Source organism: Temnothorax curvispinosus, unplaced genomic scaffold, assembly GCF_003070985.1.
Source record: "Temnothorax curvispinosus isolate PA1 unplaced genomic scaffold, ASM307098v1 QBEX01002454.1, whole genome shotgun sequence".
Lineage (NCBI taxonomy): Eukaryota > Metazoa > Arthropoda > Insecta > Hymenoptera > Formicidae > Temnothorax > Temnothorax curvispinosus.
In genome coordinates this window covers 103401-122312 of record NW_020212234.1, presented here as the reverse complement: position 1 = coordinate 122312, position 18912 = coordinate 103401, and the positions used below count along the sequence as shown (strand labels likewise).

General features: G+C 39.0%; 1 protein-coding gene across 12 annotated transcripts in view; it reads left to right on the top strand.

Annotated features, from left to right (window-relative positions):
- Positions 1-18912, top strand: part of LOC112451711 (cAMP-specific 3',5'-cyclic phosphodiesterase, isoforms N/G) — a 315563-nt gene that overhangs the window by 256948 nt on the left and 39703 nt on the right. For 10 of the 12 annotated variants that reach the window (XM_025011533.1, XM_025011530.1, XM_025011526.1 and 7 more), the window contains 3 exons: positions 15775-15876; positions 15959-16023; positions 17024-17136. In XM_025011533.1, coding sequence (XP_024867301.1) covers positions 15775-15876; positions 15959-16023; positions 17024-17136 — 280 coding nt within the window. Of the gene's footprint in view, positions 1-3670; positions 4318-15774; positions 15877-15958; positions 16024-17023; positions 17137-18912 lie in introns of those variants that run through there. The other 2 variants (XM_025011531.1, XM_025011532.1) reach the window with 2 other exon arrangements.

Here is an 18912-nt window from a genome sequence, read left to right as displayed (position 1 = left end):
CAAATTATCCTTTGAAGTTGGCTAGTCCGCTTAACGAGGTAGTTGAATCCAGCAAGTTGGAATGGCTAGGTCAATTGAGGGTTCCACTGAGAGTGGTAAAGCTGTTTGACGCGGCGCACGTCAAGAAGAGAAATTCTGTCCGCGCGGAAACGACAATTTTCACTAACCGTTCTCGAAATATACGCGCAATTCTCCGTGAAATATTATTGATTTAACGTTTACTTTTTTAATTCTCGATTTAACACTTATTTGGATTTTATTTTGTATCTTGATATATGATCGTGATACAAATTCGGCTATTTTTCTGACGCGTAGCACCTATATTTGTCCGTGACGTATACATCTTATCAATTATCAATATCAGTTCGATAATAAGAGATTCGACGTTCTAAGACCGGGAGATATTACGCCATAATAAGTGTTGCGACACAACGAGAGCCTATTTCTGGAAATCTTGATTAATCCTTTCGCTGACTGTCTGTGACGCATATTATCAAAAACTGATAACGCAATTTGATTGTTGTAAGACACGCAACGTTTTGTTAAAACGAGAAAGATATTATACGTCGAACGTTATGACGAAGTATATCTTGCAACGATTTTCTGATAATATCCATCGCTATACAAGCTAATGAATAATCTGATAAGGGGATAAAAAACGAATTGGACCTAAACGGTTGACATTAACGCGAAACGACGATAACGTTGCCCCGGATTGGCTTGTCGTTCAATGTCCCACACGTGAGAAAAAAAATAGGAGCACTCGGCTTCGTTCCAAAAGGCTGCATAGCGCTATTACGTAACAATGACGTTTATCATAGGGTATTTCGTTAGAATCTCGATGGATCGTAACAAAGCTCGTCATTGTGTTAATCCGACGTGATCTGGTATGACTTTGCGTTACATCATCGCTGATGAAATGCGGAGCTTTTGAAGTTACTCGCAAATGGAGCACAAATGAAATGTCGCAACGACAATTGCATGTAACGTAATAATGATCAATCGCTGAAAAAAATGGATTATGCGTCATTGGTGGGAGTGCGATAACAATATTGTGATCATTGTGAACGTTCTCCACTCAAGCCTGCCTTTACGAGCCTGTCATTAAACTATGAGTACCTCAAGAGCCGTTATTACATTGTTATCTGCAGTGTGTGTTTACGAGTTCTATAAATATTATGCGGGAAATCTATCGGACTCACATCTCATCGTTCTCATTTTGAAAGATACACCTATTTTTTTCGTCGCGCCACAGATAAGATATCGAGTATCTATTGCTTCCCACGTTAGAGGAAAAAAAGAAGAAAAAAGAACTCTACCGCGAGACGCTCGTTTTATTGGAAGAAAATTTGATCGCACGTGTTAAAGTTTCCCCGCGTTCGGCTGACGGTATATTAGGGTATTGAAAATGCAGTCACCGGCGAAGTGTCAAGCATCGACGTTTCGACCTCGACCTCGCTCTTGCGAGCTTCTTAGCTGTTTGTATTTATAGTTCCGTTTGATCACTTATGATTCACATTCGAGAGAATTCTCCGGATATGGACGGGCTCGAAGACGCGTGTCTTGAAATTTGTTTTTTACATGGATTTTTTTACGCGTATTTTCGTAAAGTTTCTAATTAATTTTTTGATCGTAGAAAACGTAAGGAACTATTTTTATACATATCTTTATTTAGCCGTATCTTATCAAATTATTCCAATCTATTCGGATTACTCAAGATGTTATCGGTTTTATTTATAAGCTGTCAATGTGGCTATTTAAATCGCGAAGTATCTTTCGCAAAGTAACTTCACGTAACATTGACCTTACAAACCGACCTTATTTAAGCACAGAAATCAGACGGTGGTAAAAATGTTTGCCAAATAAAAGCGTTCTTTTGATCATTTCTTTGAGGCTCTCTTTTTCCAGTTTCGTGTAATCGGAACGGACGATAAAGACCAGACGCCTTTAATGAGATACGCGAAATAAGCGTAACGTGCGAAACGACATACATTTAACATTCTTTCGCTCGTTTCCGCGTTGTTTTTATTTAATCGACTCGCTATACGTACAGAAAAAGAACAAATAGCACGCGAATGCGTCTCGAATAGAACACTGCATAACTCGTAACAGAGATGTGTTTACGGCCATTAGTGACGTATTCGACGTAAAGGAACATTCTCGAGTGCCGGTTTTCCTTGGGTAAATTTTTGCTCGAGACTGGTATGCTAATTCATCGGCAAGAAGTCGTCGTTGGCGTATAACGTATAATCATGCACATTCAGCATCTTTCCGCCCGACCAATTTTCGCATCTCGTTCGTGCTTATCAATCGACTCTGCAGGAAAGAAAAAAAATTGTGTCTGCGAACGAATCGAGACGTATCGTCGCCGCAAAAACGTTGGCCGAGCCTTTCACAATTTTTCAGTTTTTAATGATAAATATGAAAGACAGAAATAATTTTCCAATGTTACGTAGAATATATTCGGATCTTTGTTCGATTTTTTTTTGTGCATGGAATACGGTACTTCTTCCCGCGATATAGTCTCCGTTAATCCGGCTTTATTTACGGGAATTCATATTCGCCTCTTCACAATTACTGTACTCTTGATCGAATGGTTCCGCCGTATCTGTTCGCAGTTTGGCCGAGTGCTCCAATTTATAGCTGCCAGAATGCTTAATTTTCGCTGATAAAGGGACTATATTCAGTCAACGGCAGAAGGGCCCAGCCTAATTAGTTTCATTTGGATAAGTTGGTACTTGGCCCGGTTTATTGTCGCGCAGCCGGTAGCATGGCTTATAAAGTGGCCCCTCCATTGTTCCGGACGCGATATCGTTCAATAGTAGTCCAAGCAATAGTGCAGCACCACCTCTTATCGCGGAACTTTATTGCCTATCGAAACGCGATCGGACGAAAGGAAATTCGTGCTCGTTCTCGGTGAAGCTATATTTTAAATCGCGCGAAATTTGTTGAAGTGTCACGAAACGATAAAATATTGTTCTATAATTAAACAAATAATATTTAAATAAGCGATGCAATGATTGCTTTTCGTTAGTTGTATTTTTGTGCGGTACGCTCGTGCCTACGTGCAACTGACAATACACGTCGATTACGATCGCTATTACGAAATCAACGGCACGATATTACTTAATATAACGGCCTTGAATGTAATCCCTGCTTTAATCAGGAACTTGCCTCGTATCGTGATTTATCTATATGAGGAGGTGCAATAAAATAATGTATACGTCAGTCACGTGTATCTCAATTTGATCACATCGCTCAGATATTGATAATTGACAGAGTGGGCAATTACGCGAAATTAGATTCTACATACGACAGCAATGACATTTAAATAAAACGAATATTTTGCGGTGTATTCATTACCTATCGTTACGCGAATGCTGGATGACGGATCGTAAATGTTACAGAAGCCGCAGATTTCTGTGCGCCGCTAATTCACACACACTAAATGTCACGTGATTAAGTAGTTAAATTTAATTATTGTAAAATTACAGATAGACAAAATTTGCCCGCCAAAATTTGATCCTTTGTTGCGCCACGGACAGGTTCGATTTTAATCAGCGGCAGAGCCGAATTCGCGTTTGTTCGGGTCTCGCACTACGAATTCTGCGTGCTACATCACAAAATGATTAAATGGTTAATAGATTGATATCGCAACGCGCTTTTCTCTCGATACAGTGCATCGTTTCCAACTTTATTCGTGACCTTCCGACGAGTGAGCCGCGGTGAGTCGGGGGCGCATCTTTCAATGCCTCCTCCAGGTGGTCCCTTTTCCTTCCGATCGGGTGAACCGGCCCGAGGATATTGAACAAAGAAGACGTAAATGCGGCCTTGCCCTTTCGAGGCAACCTCCATCGATCGGCGACGTTCCATCCGTGTAAATATGCGTCCGTTCGCCGGGCGGTTACGTGGCGTAGGAGCATGAATCGCGTCTGCACCACGTCATCGGGACGCGATGAAGAAAGATCGCGGACGAATCAGCGTAGCACGACAACGCGGTGAAGCGACCGTGGCGGATTGCGTTCGCGCGGATGGCGTAGATACGTGTGTGTGCGAACGACCATGAGGAGTACGAGGAACGTATAACGCGATGTCCGACTCCAGTGGTGGCTTGATAGAGTTCATCGGGTCGACCGTCGGCGTCTGCGGCGGCGGCGGCCTGAAAAGATGCGGGGGTGGCATGAGCTCGCCCGCCCTGAGTGCCGGCACCATCGGCGCGACCGGCGGACTTCCCAGGACCATGTCGACCTCGGCGTTACGAGTTCGAGCGCCCAGGCGGGCGCTCTTCTGGGAGCAATGCTTTGACAAGAGAGACTTGTAAGTCTTCCTTACGATCGATGCCTTTCAGCCTTTCCCCGTCGGCGCCGGGTTTTTTTCGGTGATGTCGAAGAGAAGAAGAAGCTTGCCCCTCGTTGTCCCCGATACAATTTCAGAGCGAGAAGCTTTTCCAGCTATGCGGATATCCGAGTTGTTTCGGCCTTAAATCTATTTTTCATGTCGTGTTTTCGATGTATATGATGTATATGATATGTTTCCGTCGTTCAGGAATGATCCTCTTCATTTTTCTACGCATTACACGGTATGTTTCACATTGTGGATATGTTACGCTGTACGTACTGTTAAAGCCTCGTACGATGCGATATTGGAACGAGTATATCCTGCGTTGTTATAGATTTTCTTAGTAACCTACATACAGACGATCGGAGATGCTTTATGAAGGATGCCCATCCATTCTTATGCCAGAATAGACGTTCCGGCAGAATAATTTCTGGGAGACTAACGGTTGACAATAACGGCTGACGTTTAACCCACTTCTTGACTGCAATAATGTTTCGCGGGAAAATGAATTGTTCATAAAGATGCCCAACTAAATGCATTACGAAATGCAATCTTGAAATCTCGCAACGGCGAACATTCGAGAGATTGCCCTCGGAGTGCGGGATGACGTAAAGCTTGAATATACGAGATGTATCTCCGTCGCTCGGTTCGCGGACTGTGGATTATATCGGAGTTTGATAGAGTTGAAATTCTATCCCGGCACAATATACAAAATAGCACACTCTGTTGAAATGATATGACGCTGCAACGAATCGTATGAGTCCGTCGAATCTCATTGACATTCTGATAAATTCTAAGCTGTTAAATATAACGGATATTGCGAATTAATGTTAGCCAGTCAATGTGAAAATTATTTCTGCTGCACGTTTTTTTTTTTAAATAAATATTATCTGTATTGAAATATTATACAAAGATTATCATAGTTGGCATACTTTCTAGGGAAGTAGAGCTTGCCCCTGCGTCTATTTCTCTATTTCTGACGTCTATACATTTTTTCAAGTGAAATCTTCCGATTATTGCGCGACAGAACGCGTTGGCAGATGGTCAAGGAAATAGTTCGCAGAAATTCGCTCGGTTTTATTAGGTCGCGGTATATCAATTTGGTATAGGTACCTTTAGCGCGCAGTGCCATTCGGCAAGTATAATACAAGCTAAATCTGATTAACGAACGTCGTGGGGATAGGCGCGTCTTTTGGAAAACGGCCAGCCGGACCTTCGGAATTTCGACGATCACACATGTGACACTTGATCCACATAGATACGTGGAACACATCGTTCTGTTTGGCTGGTATCCCAGCCACGGAGTCGCGGATAACGACGGATCGTTATTCCCGCAGAATTATCGTTATCCCTGCTTGATTATCGGACGTTATTTAAGGAGTGTATGCGGAGCGACGTGAATTCTATTTTAAGACCGCGCGATACTTAACGGGATCTTTATGTTAGATTACGACACAAGACACGAGATGATTATGTAAACGCGGTAATTATGCTGAATCAATGCGTGAATTAATGAGAGCATGTATCGGGAGGAGGTCAAGGAAAAGATTTACGTCATTGTGGAAAAATATATACGTATGCCAGGATTGTGCATATAATTTTGTGATACAAGTAAAGATTGGTCCTTCGTGTGGAAAATTTATGAATGGCAATTATAATAGGACGCCGTTGCACTATCGCTAGAATATTTACAGCCGTGATGTTCATTAGTGCATTGAGTCTCTGTGATGCAAAATGTTTATAAATAGATTTATCCACGTGGATTTTAATTAAAACATTCCAATTTTTTGTGGAAATATTGATTTGTAGTTGATCAAGTTTTCTTTCATGCTCATGGATACTATCTTGAATTAACATATGGTTGAACAAATTTTAGATGTTTATTTCAAAGTTTGGAATTTATTTGGGTAGGTAAAACAGAGGTGAAATTTTAAATAACTTAGATAGGAAAAATACAGTATTTTTATGGAAGGTTTATTAGATAAATATTGTTCTTTAAATATTATTTATCAAACATAAAGTTTTACTTTTCGATTTAGGTTTTTTTTGGACATTTTGTTTAATCTACTAATACTACTATGCAAAATATTAGCAGCGGATAGTTGAAAATTATCGATGCAGAGGATTGTCCGACTCGGTTTCTCCAGAATTTTGAAAAATTTTAATGGGATTAGTTGTAAATAAACCAGGATTTTATCAAGACATATATGTATGATTTAACGTGCAATTTTTAGTTAAAAGAAAGATAGTTTCTCCTTGAAAAGCATGATTGGAAACTTTCAAGTTGTACAATCGAACGAAGTTTGGAAGTTGCATACCAGAAATTTATATGCGATGCTGCTTGATTTAGAACGAAAACGGCGAAAGTTCCGCGAACTCTGTTAACAATGCATTTATTAAATAATTTTCACTTGATATTGCGTACTCGGCACGTAATCTGGATTACCTACTTAGGTCTTTTAAATTCCTCGAATTTGTATTATTAATTTTCTATCGGAAAACCTCACAGATATATGATGAAACGATGATCATACGGGTGTGGAGCATTTTTATAAATGTTCGACATGCGATATGTCGCAATTATTTCGCATTGAAGCAGACATCCAAATGATCGAAATGAAAATTTCTGTGGTGCGCGGACACCACTTTCGTCGAATAATCAGATGTTATTCAGCGAATATTGTGTTTCATATTCCGCTTGCTTGTCAGTTTGTCGGCCTGGCGGCCTGACATTATCTGGCCTCAAAGCGACACGCTTGCGTTCGCTTTAACCTTGTCTGCATTCCAAAATTCACTTTTATATCTGCTTGCGTAATCACAATATTTGGCTATCGGTTTTCTCCATTACATTATACCTGTCAACTATTGATTTACTATCAATTATACAGATGTTATTCTCATCATATATGTACGCAGATCGATTGCCATGTTCAAAACAATTCCATTATTGTTATAGTCCGTTATATATGTCCGTTTCACGCAGCGGACCATCCGCGGCCATTAATTTATTAATCGGCATGAAATTATTAATCGGGCACATATATCATTACCAAAATAAATATTTTGCAAAACAGAAAAGATATAATTCACGTGGTAATTTATACGCGACGATAGTTTTGTTCGATTATATACATGCGTTTCATAAACGACGTTATTCAGTCGTCGATCATAATCAAACGAGTGATTTATGTTTTATATCATTAATTAGAAATTTGCTAAATCAATAATTTTTTCTATTTCTTAATAGGTTTTTCCCACATTTTCTTTTGCTTTCTTTATACATAATCGCAGCTTCAAAAGTTTATGTAATGACGTGACAGCCGATGCGCTCAATATTCTATATGAATATGCTGCAAGTGCGCATCTTTTCTCGTATTTTTTTTTTTTATAGCAACCGAATCGACTGTATCGATTACGGAAAATAACCATCGCGGTAACTATTTGCCGCTCTGACGCATGTAAAAGAAACCGTTCAATGATTTGCACTGCGGTCGCATGAAGAAAATACGGTTCCCATGGTGAGAAGGGAATGCTTTTCGCTGTACGCATTGGCTGGGTGTACGCGCTAACATTAAACGAGCATTTCTGTAATCTCGCTGTATTATACAGAACATCGCCAGTAGATTGGAACGTTAACAAAAAACCGATAAAAGAGACGTTATTCAGTCGGTGATCATAAAGCGAGTGATTTATAATTTTATATCATTAATTAAAAATTTGCTCAATCAATGACATAGCTGTCGGACAGCTAATTAGCAACGTTGTTAGATAATAATATTATCATAAATGTTTGACATGTACAAGATTCGTTGCGCAATCGGCGTTGGTAAAGCGGCAATAACAATGTTGAAGCGTGCAATTTTATTGAAACAAAAGCGGGCAGTTAATTATTTGTTCGATTTCATTTTTCATTTATTTAGTTTTTGAAAAGCGATGATGGCTTTCCATCAAATTTTTGTCAAGAAGAAGTTAATAATTTTCAAACAATAGAAAAATCGATAATTCCAAAAACTTCACAGAGACATGAAGTTTCAATAAAGTTACAAAAATTCGAAATGTGAATAGTATTGAGATGAGAATAAAAGAGAATGTAATCAATAAAAAGCTGAATGTGAATACAGAGCGTACTGCTGCTGGCTCTCTCTTTCTCTGCTCGAAGAAAATTTTACTAGATACATAATATAATATAATTCCACGTAAAATCCCGAAATTTTGTTTCTATAGAAAAATAAAAATAAAAAGAGAAAGAGTAAATCATGCTCAGCAATTCTATCGGAAGTGTAGTGTGTCAGTCAGCTTTATTGCTTATATTGTATGCTTTTGTAGACTAGAAAAAGACCAAAGCGGAGAGAAAGACAAATATCACTGTCCTCATATCGCTATTTACGTGTTTTCTTTCGAAATTTCGCTGCGTTTGCCGGACTGGCGCCTTGCACGTACTGTCGATGCTAGAATTTCAAATTTCGACTTCGCTCGCAATCGGGCATGATTTCGTGGCCCTACGCCCGTAATTTATCGGAATTTACTACCTCGTGTCTGACCCGCGACGAGATGAGAAGTCACCCGTTTGCCCAGGAATTTTTGCGAAACATCGTAACCCGTATATATTTTTGCGCTTGCCATCAGTTCTTCCGACGATATCATTCGTGACGTATATCGGGTACCCAAGCGACTTCCATATTTATCCTTCGATGTTTAAAGAGAATTACAGCGAGCGTTTTTTAAGCTACGTCGGGACGACCCTTTGCCAGTGACACCGCCGAGAGTTTACTCGGGCAATTCACTCCGGGAGGTCGAGCTTATTTATTTTCAGGCTTACAACGTCAACTTTATAAAAGCATTCTTACATCATAACGTAGACCGGTGACGTACGGCAAATGTATGGAATTTAATCTTGTTCCTAAATCATTCCTCGTGATATTATCGTTGCGACGTGAATGCGTTGCGCGATCGTATACGCTTTTCTCGAAAGCGGTGGCGGAAGAAAACGCGTATAAAATATATTTTGGAGGGCCCGTCTCTCTCTCGCTCGACTCTTTTTCCTCTCTAGACCGAAATAGAATAAGTTACGCTGCGACAATGTGGGCGCGCATATACCGGCATGTGTATGAAGAGATGGAATTCTTTTATAATCTGCGAACCTTCCTACCGCAATATAGATATTATAACGTACTTCTTGCTGAAACGTATTTCTACGCGGAGTGCTGCGTTTTTTGCTATTCTCACGTCAGAGAACCAATGAGAGACTTATTGCATATCGCGATATTTCACTAGCGAGAGAGGATAAAGAGAATGTTTTTCTTCCCTTCGCCCACCCAATATTTTCCCCATAGTCAGCGAACTATAACTAAATCATTGTGACGGAAACCTATTTTCTACCTCACCACGGAGGGAAGATTTGTTACTTGTGTTGATTTTTCATTTCGGGAAATAGCATCGAGAATAGCAAAAAGTTTAATGAAGCGGAAATGATTTGGAATGATTTTCACTGTTAATTTATGTAATGAGTAAATTTATATAAATTGCGAATTTAAATGACATGGGAAATCGACATTTTTATTTATTGACGTTTGACGATCGCGATTATAAATATTCTGGCGCACCTGATGTGATTGACACAAAATTATTTTCCAAATAATTAATGGTAGTGCTAATAGGGAAGACCATCGTGGTATTTCCCGTAACTTATGACCTTTCTGTGATATTCATAGGGAAAAGTTCTATAATATATATATATAATACATATATATCTATATATATATACTATTATACATTCGCCTACGTAATTCCATGCGAAGTGATTCCAATTAAAATATGTTCTATAATCTTTTGACGCACAACGCATTAACTTATAATTTATTTATACCACAATGAAAAATCACGAGATATTTATCGCAGAGATATCTTTTATCGCATATTTAATTATAAATCATGAGAAGTTTTTTAAAAAAATATTTAGTTGCGCGAATAAATTATTCTCTAAATTTTGCTTGGCAATAATATAATTAATCTACACATTGTGCGTCTTAATTTCATTAATTTACGCATACCCATGTTTTTGTTGATGCATTTATCTTGGCGCACTACTTATTCTCACTTCCTTTGACTCTCTGTTATTGCGTATCTCGTCTAATGTATGCAATTAATTAGGATTACTTGCTTATGTGATCTTCTAGCGCAGCGTGTATATCTCAGGTTAATCAGCGTATTAATATTATTATCATCATCGCGAGAGTGGAATATATGTTGCTAATTATATCGCTCGTATTAAGTAATGAGTTTTGCATGCGTATAGCGTAAGTCTCTTGACAGTCATGATTGCCATTCGCGGCATTTAATTTCAGATTGAGATTCTTACATCCGCAACTAACTTGATATCTAAGAACAGGAAGTTATATCTGCTTTAGAATATTAGATCCAGAAATAATTTAAGGCAATTTTATTGTAATTACATCATAATTGATTCATTGACCTTTTACGGATGTACATACATGTATCTATATAGATATATCGAATTTCTCGATTAACCATAGAAATACAATATTAATAAAGTAAACAAGAAGTATCGTAATATCAACCTTTATACGATAATATATAATTAAGTTAAACAATTATGAAATATTATATCCATAAAATTTAAGTACGTTTATTATAATTACATGCTGATGATAATGATATTAGATTATCTGTGTACATATGCACGTGCGATCTCTTGGCAAACTGCCAAAATGCGATAATAATACAGTTCAGCGGGTAATATATTGCTTTATTTTTTCTCATTATAATGTAAACAAATTAAAAGCAGTTCCGAGCTACGATATAACGGTAAGATGTTCGCGTTATTTTTATCTTTTTTTATTTTAGTACATTCTGCATCACTATTTTTTACGTTAGCGAACAAACAAGGTTGATTAGTAATTATTTGATGGCGGTCTTATTATTTGTATTATCCTTGAAGATTCTCATTGCATCAAAAGTTTACGGTAATTCCGCTGGTAGATGGAACGGGTAACGTCCAAAATTATTCTGCTTCCATGATATTGTTCCCGAGGATGAAACGCAATTTTCCCTCGCGGGAGTTGGGCGAGAAGAAGCGGGGGATAAATAATTTGCTGATTACACCGCATGCGATTTCCTCCTGGCGTACGTTATGCACAATTTTGTTGGGGTGATATATTTTCCTTTAGGGCATTAAATCACGGTATACGCGGGGAAAATGTATCGTTGCGGAAACGTTGCGGAGAAAGAAATGCGAACTGAATCCGGAGCGATATCGCTCTTGGCTCTTTTTCCAAAGTAATGATCGATCACGACACATGCAACAGTTTTTCGAAGGGTGTGCTCTAACAGCGGAAAGTACAATTAATTGTAACAGATGAAGTGGTACGCAGCTTGGGCATTTCGAAGCCCTCAGCTTGCGTCGTTTTTATCGATGGGAGATTGAAAGAAGATATATAATCTGAGTTTATGCGTTGTTCCACATATACACACAATGGATATGTATAACATTATTGTAGATATATTTGTTTATTGTTGTACCGCGAGATATTGTGTCAATTAGCCGTCTATACGTAGGAGGATGTGGGCTTAAGCAATATAATATATTTTATGTAATATATTTTATATACTTAATCTTTAATATTCTTAAAATTGTTTAAATTTAATATTTCATTTCTCATACATACATTTCAATTACGTTTCTAATGTAATTTTAACAAACCTATTGCCTCGACATTAAAATAAAAAAAATAACTTACTGGCCGATGCGCAACAACGGAGTTGTAAGTTGTTGCAACCCTGCGTGGATCTGTAACATGAAAATATTTTTACATTAAAGCAGGTCGATAAGATATTCGATAATTAACGCGCCCGTTAAATATTTAAAACGTTAAATATTTATCTCAACAGATATGTCTGATTTTAAAATCCAGTCAAGAAACAATCCAGCCGCAAGCGGTTGCACATTTCTGCATTAATTCGTTCATAAAATCAATTCGCGAAAAATTGTGCGAGTAACAATTGCGAGCGTGCGAATAAGAGAGAGACGCGATATTTGTGACATAATATTTCTCCTCGCATATTCCGAAGATCGACTTCCGAAATTGCGAAATTGCGCCGGAGTTAAATCTCGAACGAGTAATGCGAATATCGCGTAATGAGCAAATCAAGTCGCGCTTGAGAAAATGACGGAATCCGTCACAGCACAGCAAAAATAATAAATGAATCAGTTACTCACCCCATGGTTGCTCCGCCGTTGCCCGATGCCTCCCAGGCCTCTTCCTCCTCTCCACCGTTGTCGCCGCATCTCCGGAGGCGCACTCACTCACGACTCCGACGCGAAAATATCGTCACTTATGGTGTCGCGCGACACTTTGCACGGCACTCCCGGTATTAATCTCGCGACGCGGCGCGTACTTTTAGTTACACGGCAACGGAAAAATTACAGCGGAGAAGCTACGAACGATCCGCTGGACGCCCGTGACGCTTGACGACCCGTCCCGCAGGTAGATGGCGGAGAGAATTTTTTGTAAATCGCGCAGCCAACTTCACTCGCCACTCTCGCCTGAAGCAATCGTCGCGTCGCCGTCGCGAGAACGCTACACTTGCTGCTTGTGAAACGATTTCGGTTGACTACAATTAAATCATCGATTTATGAATATTCACATTCGTGTCTATCTCCTACGATCGTCCATATAACGCCAAATATAAAAAAAAGTATACAAAGTTAAACGTACGGCGTTAATAGAGACTGTGATCTGTGATCGCTAATTACACACGTCGCGGGCGTCGCAGCGGCATTCGCGGCACTCGCGGCGTTAAGGCCATCGCACACGTAAAATCATATGGCTGCATACGCATAGCATAAGACCGTCTGGACCAATGAGCATCCAGCATGAAATACTTACTCGATTTACGGCCATCGCACACAAAATTGTACAGGCTGCATAAGCATGAGTGGAGTGAGTAATTCTTATTTATTTATTATTTTACTGTGCTGTGGCGAATTCCGTCACTTTTTCAAGCGCGACTTTTGATTCATTCGATCGTTAAGTGATACTCGCATTACTCGTTCGAGGTGCAATAGTCCGGCGCAATAGTCGCAATTTCGGAATTCGATCTCTGGGATATGCACGAGAAACATTACGTTGCGCGAATGTCTCTTCTCTCGATCTTTTAAAGCCATTCTACAATGCATACATCGCACAAACGCTCCGTCCTCCGTCGCCAGTCGTGAACGATAGCAACTGCTAATTGAGAAGTGCTATTTCTGATTTGCGCTCGTCAGCTGTGGTTGTCAAAAGAGAGTTGGCGAACTTTTAACTTTCCGACGACAGCAACTGGCAGTCGCCAACCGAAAATTAAAGCACTTTTTAACATAGCAATTGTAAACCTTCACGACTGGAGCCGGCGACGCCGCGACGTCGTTATGATCCGTCTGACGCAAAATCCTCTGTAATCTCGATTATTATATCCGAACATGTTTATCCACGTATCCGCTAAATATCGCCATTAATAGTGTAAAATAAGTAATCACGGTAATACGTTCTATGTGCGGGTGTTTCCGGGTTATATTTAGAATATATTAAATGACTGTATATATTAACGCACATACGCGCGCTATCAACCGTTACGGCGATGCAAAAAAAAATAGGACACATAAAATAACGAACGTGACCGTTAGATATGCGGAGGAATCGAAAACCTTAGAACATATAAACCTGGAAAGGGAATGAAGAATGATGCGAGAGAGAATCACGTTTTATAAGGAAAGAAAAAGATGGATTTAGTAACCTTCTTCCGCAATGCGCAAACGCGAATCGCGCCGTAATGCTAGGTCTACAATACGAGTCGTAAAGTCGTGAGTCGTAAGAATTGACCAATCACAATCAAATTTGAGGAGAATAATCGACTGTGATTGGTCAATTCTTGCGACTCACGACTTTGCGACTCGCATTGTAGACCCAGCATAACAGTATGGTGAGTGCAGGTGAGTGTAGGTGAGTGTCGGTGAGTGTCGGTACTGTCGGTACTGTCGGGTGTCGGTCAGTGACGGTGAGCCGGGTGAGCAAGCGACGCTCGCTGAGCGTAACGTCATCTCTGCGCCTACGCATTGCGAGCAAAGTTATCAATCTACCTCTCTCTTTCTCTCTCTCTCTCTCTCTGGCTCATCTGGCTGCGGTAGTGTGGTCCATTTGACGTTTGCTACAAATGCTTTGGAGCGTCCTTCTTCTCCTTTCTTCAAATGCTTCGAAGCATTTGTAGCGTCAAGTGGACCGCAGCTTCTCTCTATCTCTCGCACCCAACTTGGACACAGATCGACAGGTCTTTTCCACGGGAAGCATCAGGAAGCATACAGACAATTCTTCTTCCTTAGGTTATATTCAAGTATATATGTTCTAAGTCGAAAACACGTCGCTTAACCTCAGAACGAATGGCGAGCAACCAGAGGGAAGCGGTGCAGATATATTCCGAAGGTATACTCGCGGGGACCGAAATTGCTAAAATTCGATGCGCGATAAGTCGACGTGACGCATAATGTATTCGTTGTTGGCATCCGATTTGGCTTCTTCTTCTTCGTATAAAATGGCCTTCAAGCAGTGCTGCTCCGAAATCCGATTTGGCTAAAATTACTCGCCTGAAATTTTGGTGGGCGTAATAAACAAGAGGCTGTACGCGCAAACAATAATAAATTGGGAGCGCGAAAGAAATAGGAGTATCATATACCTATGGCCTCACCTGTCGGAGGCTTCAAACGTAATCTTTCGTCGCTCGCCGATCGGATTGTTTGTTTCGCATACTATCGGAGTGACTCTCGAAATCCGTTTACGATGTCGAGCTTGCGAAGACGCGCCCGCGAGAAGCCCCGCAATGTCTCTCAACAAATATTATATAGAGATATACATTTCTGCGTATCGGCGCGAGTAAAATTCGCTTTTATCTCTAGAATATCGAAAAGTACAGTTTGTTTGAGTGTCATGAGCCTACCGGCGCGATCCTACGCGAAATATTATTTTTCGTCGTAGAAAGAAACGCAGGTTTATTAAATTAGAGTTTTACGCGTGAAATCGCGCACTTCGCGGCCCGCTCTCTGATCTCCCAATCTTTTTTTTTTTCTTCTTTGATCTGACTTGATTTTCCCCCGTGTCCCCGGGACGAGATACGCGTCGATGTATGCACGTGTCTATGCTGTTGTACATATATTTAATGTATACGTGTGTATTGAGGACGTGAGGACGGAATGAGAATCACGTTTTGTAGTGTTACCGAGCTGTGCCACACGCCTGCATGCATACTTACCGCAAAGCGTAGTAAACGCGCTCAACTTTTTGATAAATGATTCGTTAGCAAGGCCGTTTTAAAACCCTGACCCTCCCGATAACACGAGCGGAACAGTGAGACGTCGATGATGAACTGTGCTTTTTCTTTCGATTGCAGCCATGGCGAGGACCTCATCGTTACACCCTTCGCACAGATTCTTGCTTCTCTGCGCTCGGTCCGGAATAATTTCTTGTCGCTCACGAATGTACCGACGAACAAGTAAGTAGATTAACTTTCGTCGCTTAATATCACGCGGCTGGCTTGAGTTGCAATTGATATTTATCGTTTGTTTTCTTTGCAGATCACGAAGGAGTAGCGGCCAACAGGGCAGTAGTACGCCACAGCCACGGATTTTGGCGCCAGGAGGTAAAAAGATAACGCAGTATTACAATTTTCGCAACGCAATTAGCTTCGCATTTTACGTTATTTCCACTTTTGATGGATTTTGAAATTTATATATTTACGCACACAGAACGCTAGTACTTCATTTAAAGTATTTGGCGATTTAATCTTTATTTAATCTGATTTAATACATTGAAACGCAATAATTAATTACTTTTTTCGATTTATCATTAATACGCGGGAAATTTCGTTACCTCTCTCTAAATAGGATTTAATGATCATTGTTATATAACTGAATAATTTCTGTTAATTTCTATTTGTTTTTATCTTTATTATACTGTTCGTGAAATTGTATCACATAATCCTCTGTATTTATTAAACATTTATCACTTTACATGATATCTTTCAGGAATTTTTTATCATGTGTAATCGAAACTTGAGCCCTTCAATTTTTCCTGAAAGAACTCTATTTTCTCTTTTCATCAATATCATATCAAGTCGTAACTTCATCTCCTTTTAATTCTCGAAGTATATATTCTAGTAAGAATTTTATATATGCCTTGTTTCTGGGTTATATCAACTATTATATATAGCTATTCGTTCCGTGTATGACTTATTGAAGGAAGTCATAAAGCTCTTCATCAATTCCATTATGTCTCCCTTCTCTGAAGGAATACTTTCATTATTATAACCGTCGAACGTATCTATGTTCTCAGTCTTTTTGCGAAATTTCCGTTTTCTTTTTATTTCTAAAATAGGTACTATTTATTTTCGGAAGTGCTATTTGTTCTGTGTAAAGCGCTTAAAATATCTCATACATTTTTGCAAAATTGTATTAAGCTGTGAAAATAAAACATAGCTTCCGGAACGCTTCTTTAATCTCGATTACATTTGTATTGGAGTCTTCTCGGTAGATAAAATCTTTTGAGCGTTGACGTAGTGCCTGTTAGGAACAGAAAGACAGAAAGTGAATGCGAACACTCTTTGATATTTAATTTTAAATTTACTTCTTCGGATTTTTCAGAGGAGCCCTTCATGAAGCTGGCTGTAGAAACGATAGAGGAGCTAGACTGGTGCTTAGACCAGTTGGAGACCATTCAGACTCATCGGTCCGTGTCGGACATGGCATCCCTGAAGGTACGACCTTCCGTTTATATTTCTTCCATCTCTTTCTGCAACATGTTCTCTCAACGCTCGATTCCTCGTATATCTTGCAAATCTCAAAGAGGTTCTGTCTCACGTTATAGCCGTCCATATATAAAATGTCTCGCGAGGAATCCGTCAGACTTTAGGAATGCGTTATTCGAATGATTTTAAGCAGAAGGAGTCATACAAATGCGATTCCATCGGAAAGGTTGCACGAGATATTCTTCGAATAAATTCTTTGTATTCTTAAATAAATTTCCTTTTGGAGACAGTCACTGAAAAAAAGGAAACTATATTTAGTACAAAGCCAGAAATTTGAGTTCTGTTACTTTTTCTTATTTGAAATTATTTAAATAACGTAAATTCTAAATATATTATTTTTCTGGAGTATACAGTCAAAACATCTTTACACATTTTGCTACGAATTTCGTACATATTATTATTTCTAGATTTAATTATATTATATATCTCAATTTATGTAAAAATTAATTTGCATCATAACGATGCATTTCATATTTCTTTTTATTTAACATATATAATCACTAATAAATCGGTTTTTTCTGATAACGCTATACAAAGAAATATGGATAATTACTAATAAATACAATGTCATACATACTAATTTTTAATTCTGTTCATCTTACGAAAAAGAATAATAAACAATTCTGTTTTATTTACGCACTCGTGCAAGATTATTCGATTATATGAGCAGCTTTATATGAAAATTATGAGGTCGCTAGGACAGAAGCAAAGCCTTTATTTATATCATAAAGAAATTATCTTGTACATCTCTCAGTTCAAATATCAACTAACGATAAATTTGCAGTTGTGCAAATTAAAGAATCCGCTTTCACATTAATCGCGGCTGTATTTATTTGTTGATAATAGACACTTATCACCGGACAGAAACAATCGTTTCTCGATCACTATGTTCGACATCCTAGCCGTGCAATTTCCGCGCTGATCGTTAATCGTTCCGCGTTCCGGTCGCGAGAATTTCCAATTTCCATGACCGCGTTAGTAAAGTCGGCGCGAAAACTAGATTATTTGAGTGCGAGCGTGACTATTCCACCTTCGAGCTACAAGTGACAGCGAATAGAATCGCAATTTTATATTAGCGACCATATAAAATAACCTGTAATGGTACAATAGGATGCGAGAGAAATTGGAAATCTAACCGTGAACATTAGCGAGAGGGAAATTATTTTTGTCATTTTTTTTTCTTTCTTTTAAGTTCGTGTTTTATTGAGAGGTCTTTCAAGACTACGTAAAATTTGCCGACAAGATAAAATTTCGTGAAGACTTGGCGTAAAACTTTTCTCATTTATCTCACACAGATTGGAAGTCATCCTCGCGTGAATGTGAATAATCTTTTATGCGCTTGGAATATTTATTGCGAGATTTGACGTACTTCAATTGGGTCTTATTCCTTTACGTCGCGCGCAAGGATTCAGCGATGAAAGCGAAAGAATGTTGCTCTTGGCTATTTCGTATGAACACTCTTTCTAGGAAGATCTTCCTAACAAGATCTTTTTGAGACTCCTTGTTGAATAGCTTCAGCTTTAGCCAAGATCCAACGTGTAATTAAATTTCTTTAATGGGTTAAAAATAAAAATACAGTTTATTAAAATTTAAAGTAAACGTGACGTCGCAATTTTCCGGAATGCAAATCCACTTGGTTTACTCTGATAAAAATGTCGTTTGTTTTTTGCACTTTTCGGTCGCGCAGTTTTGCTTTCTTTATCAGTATTAAATCGATATTTTTTT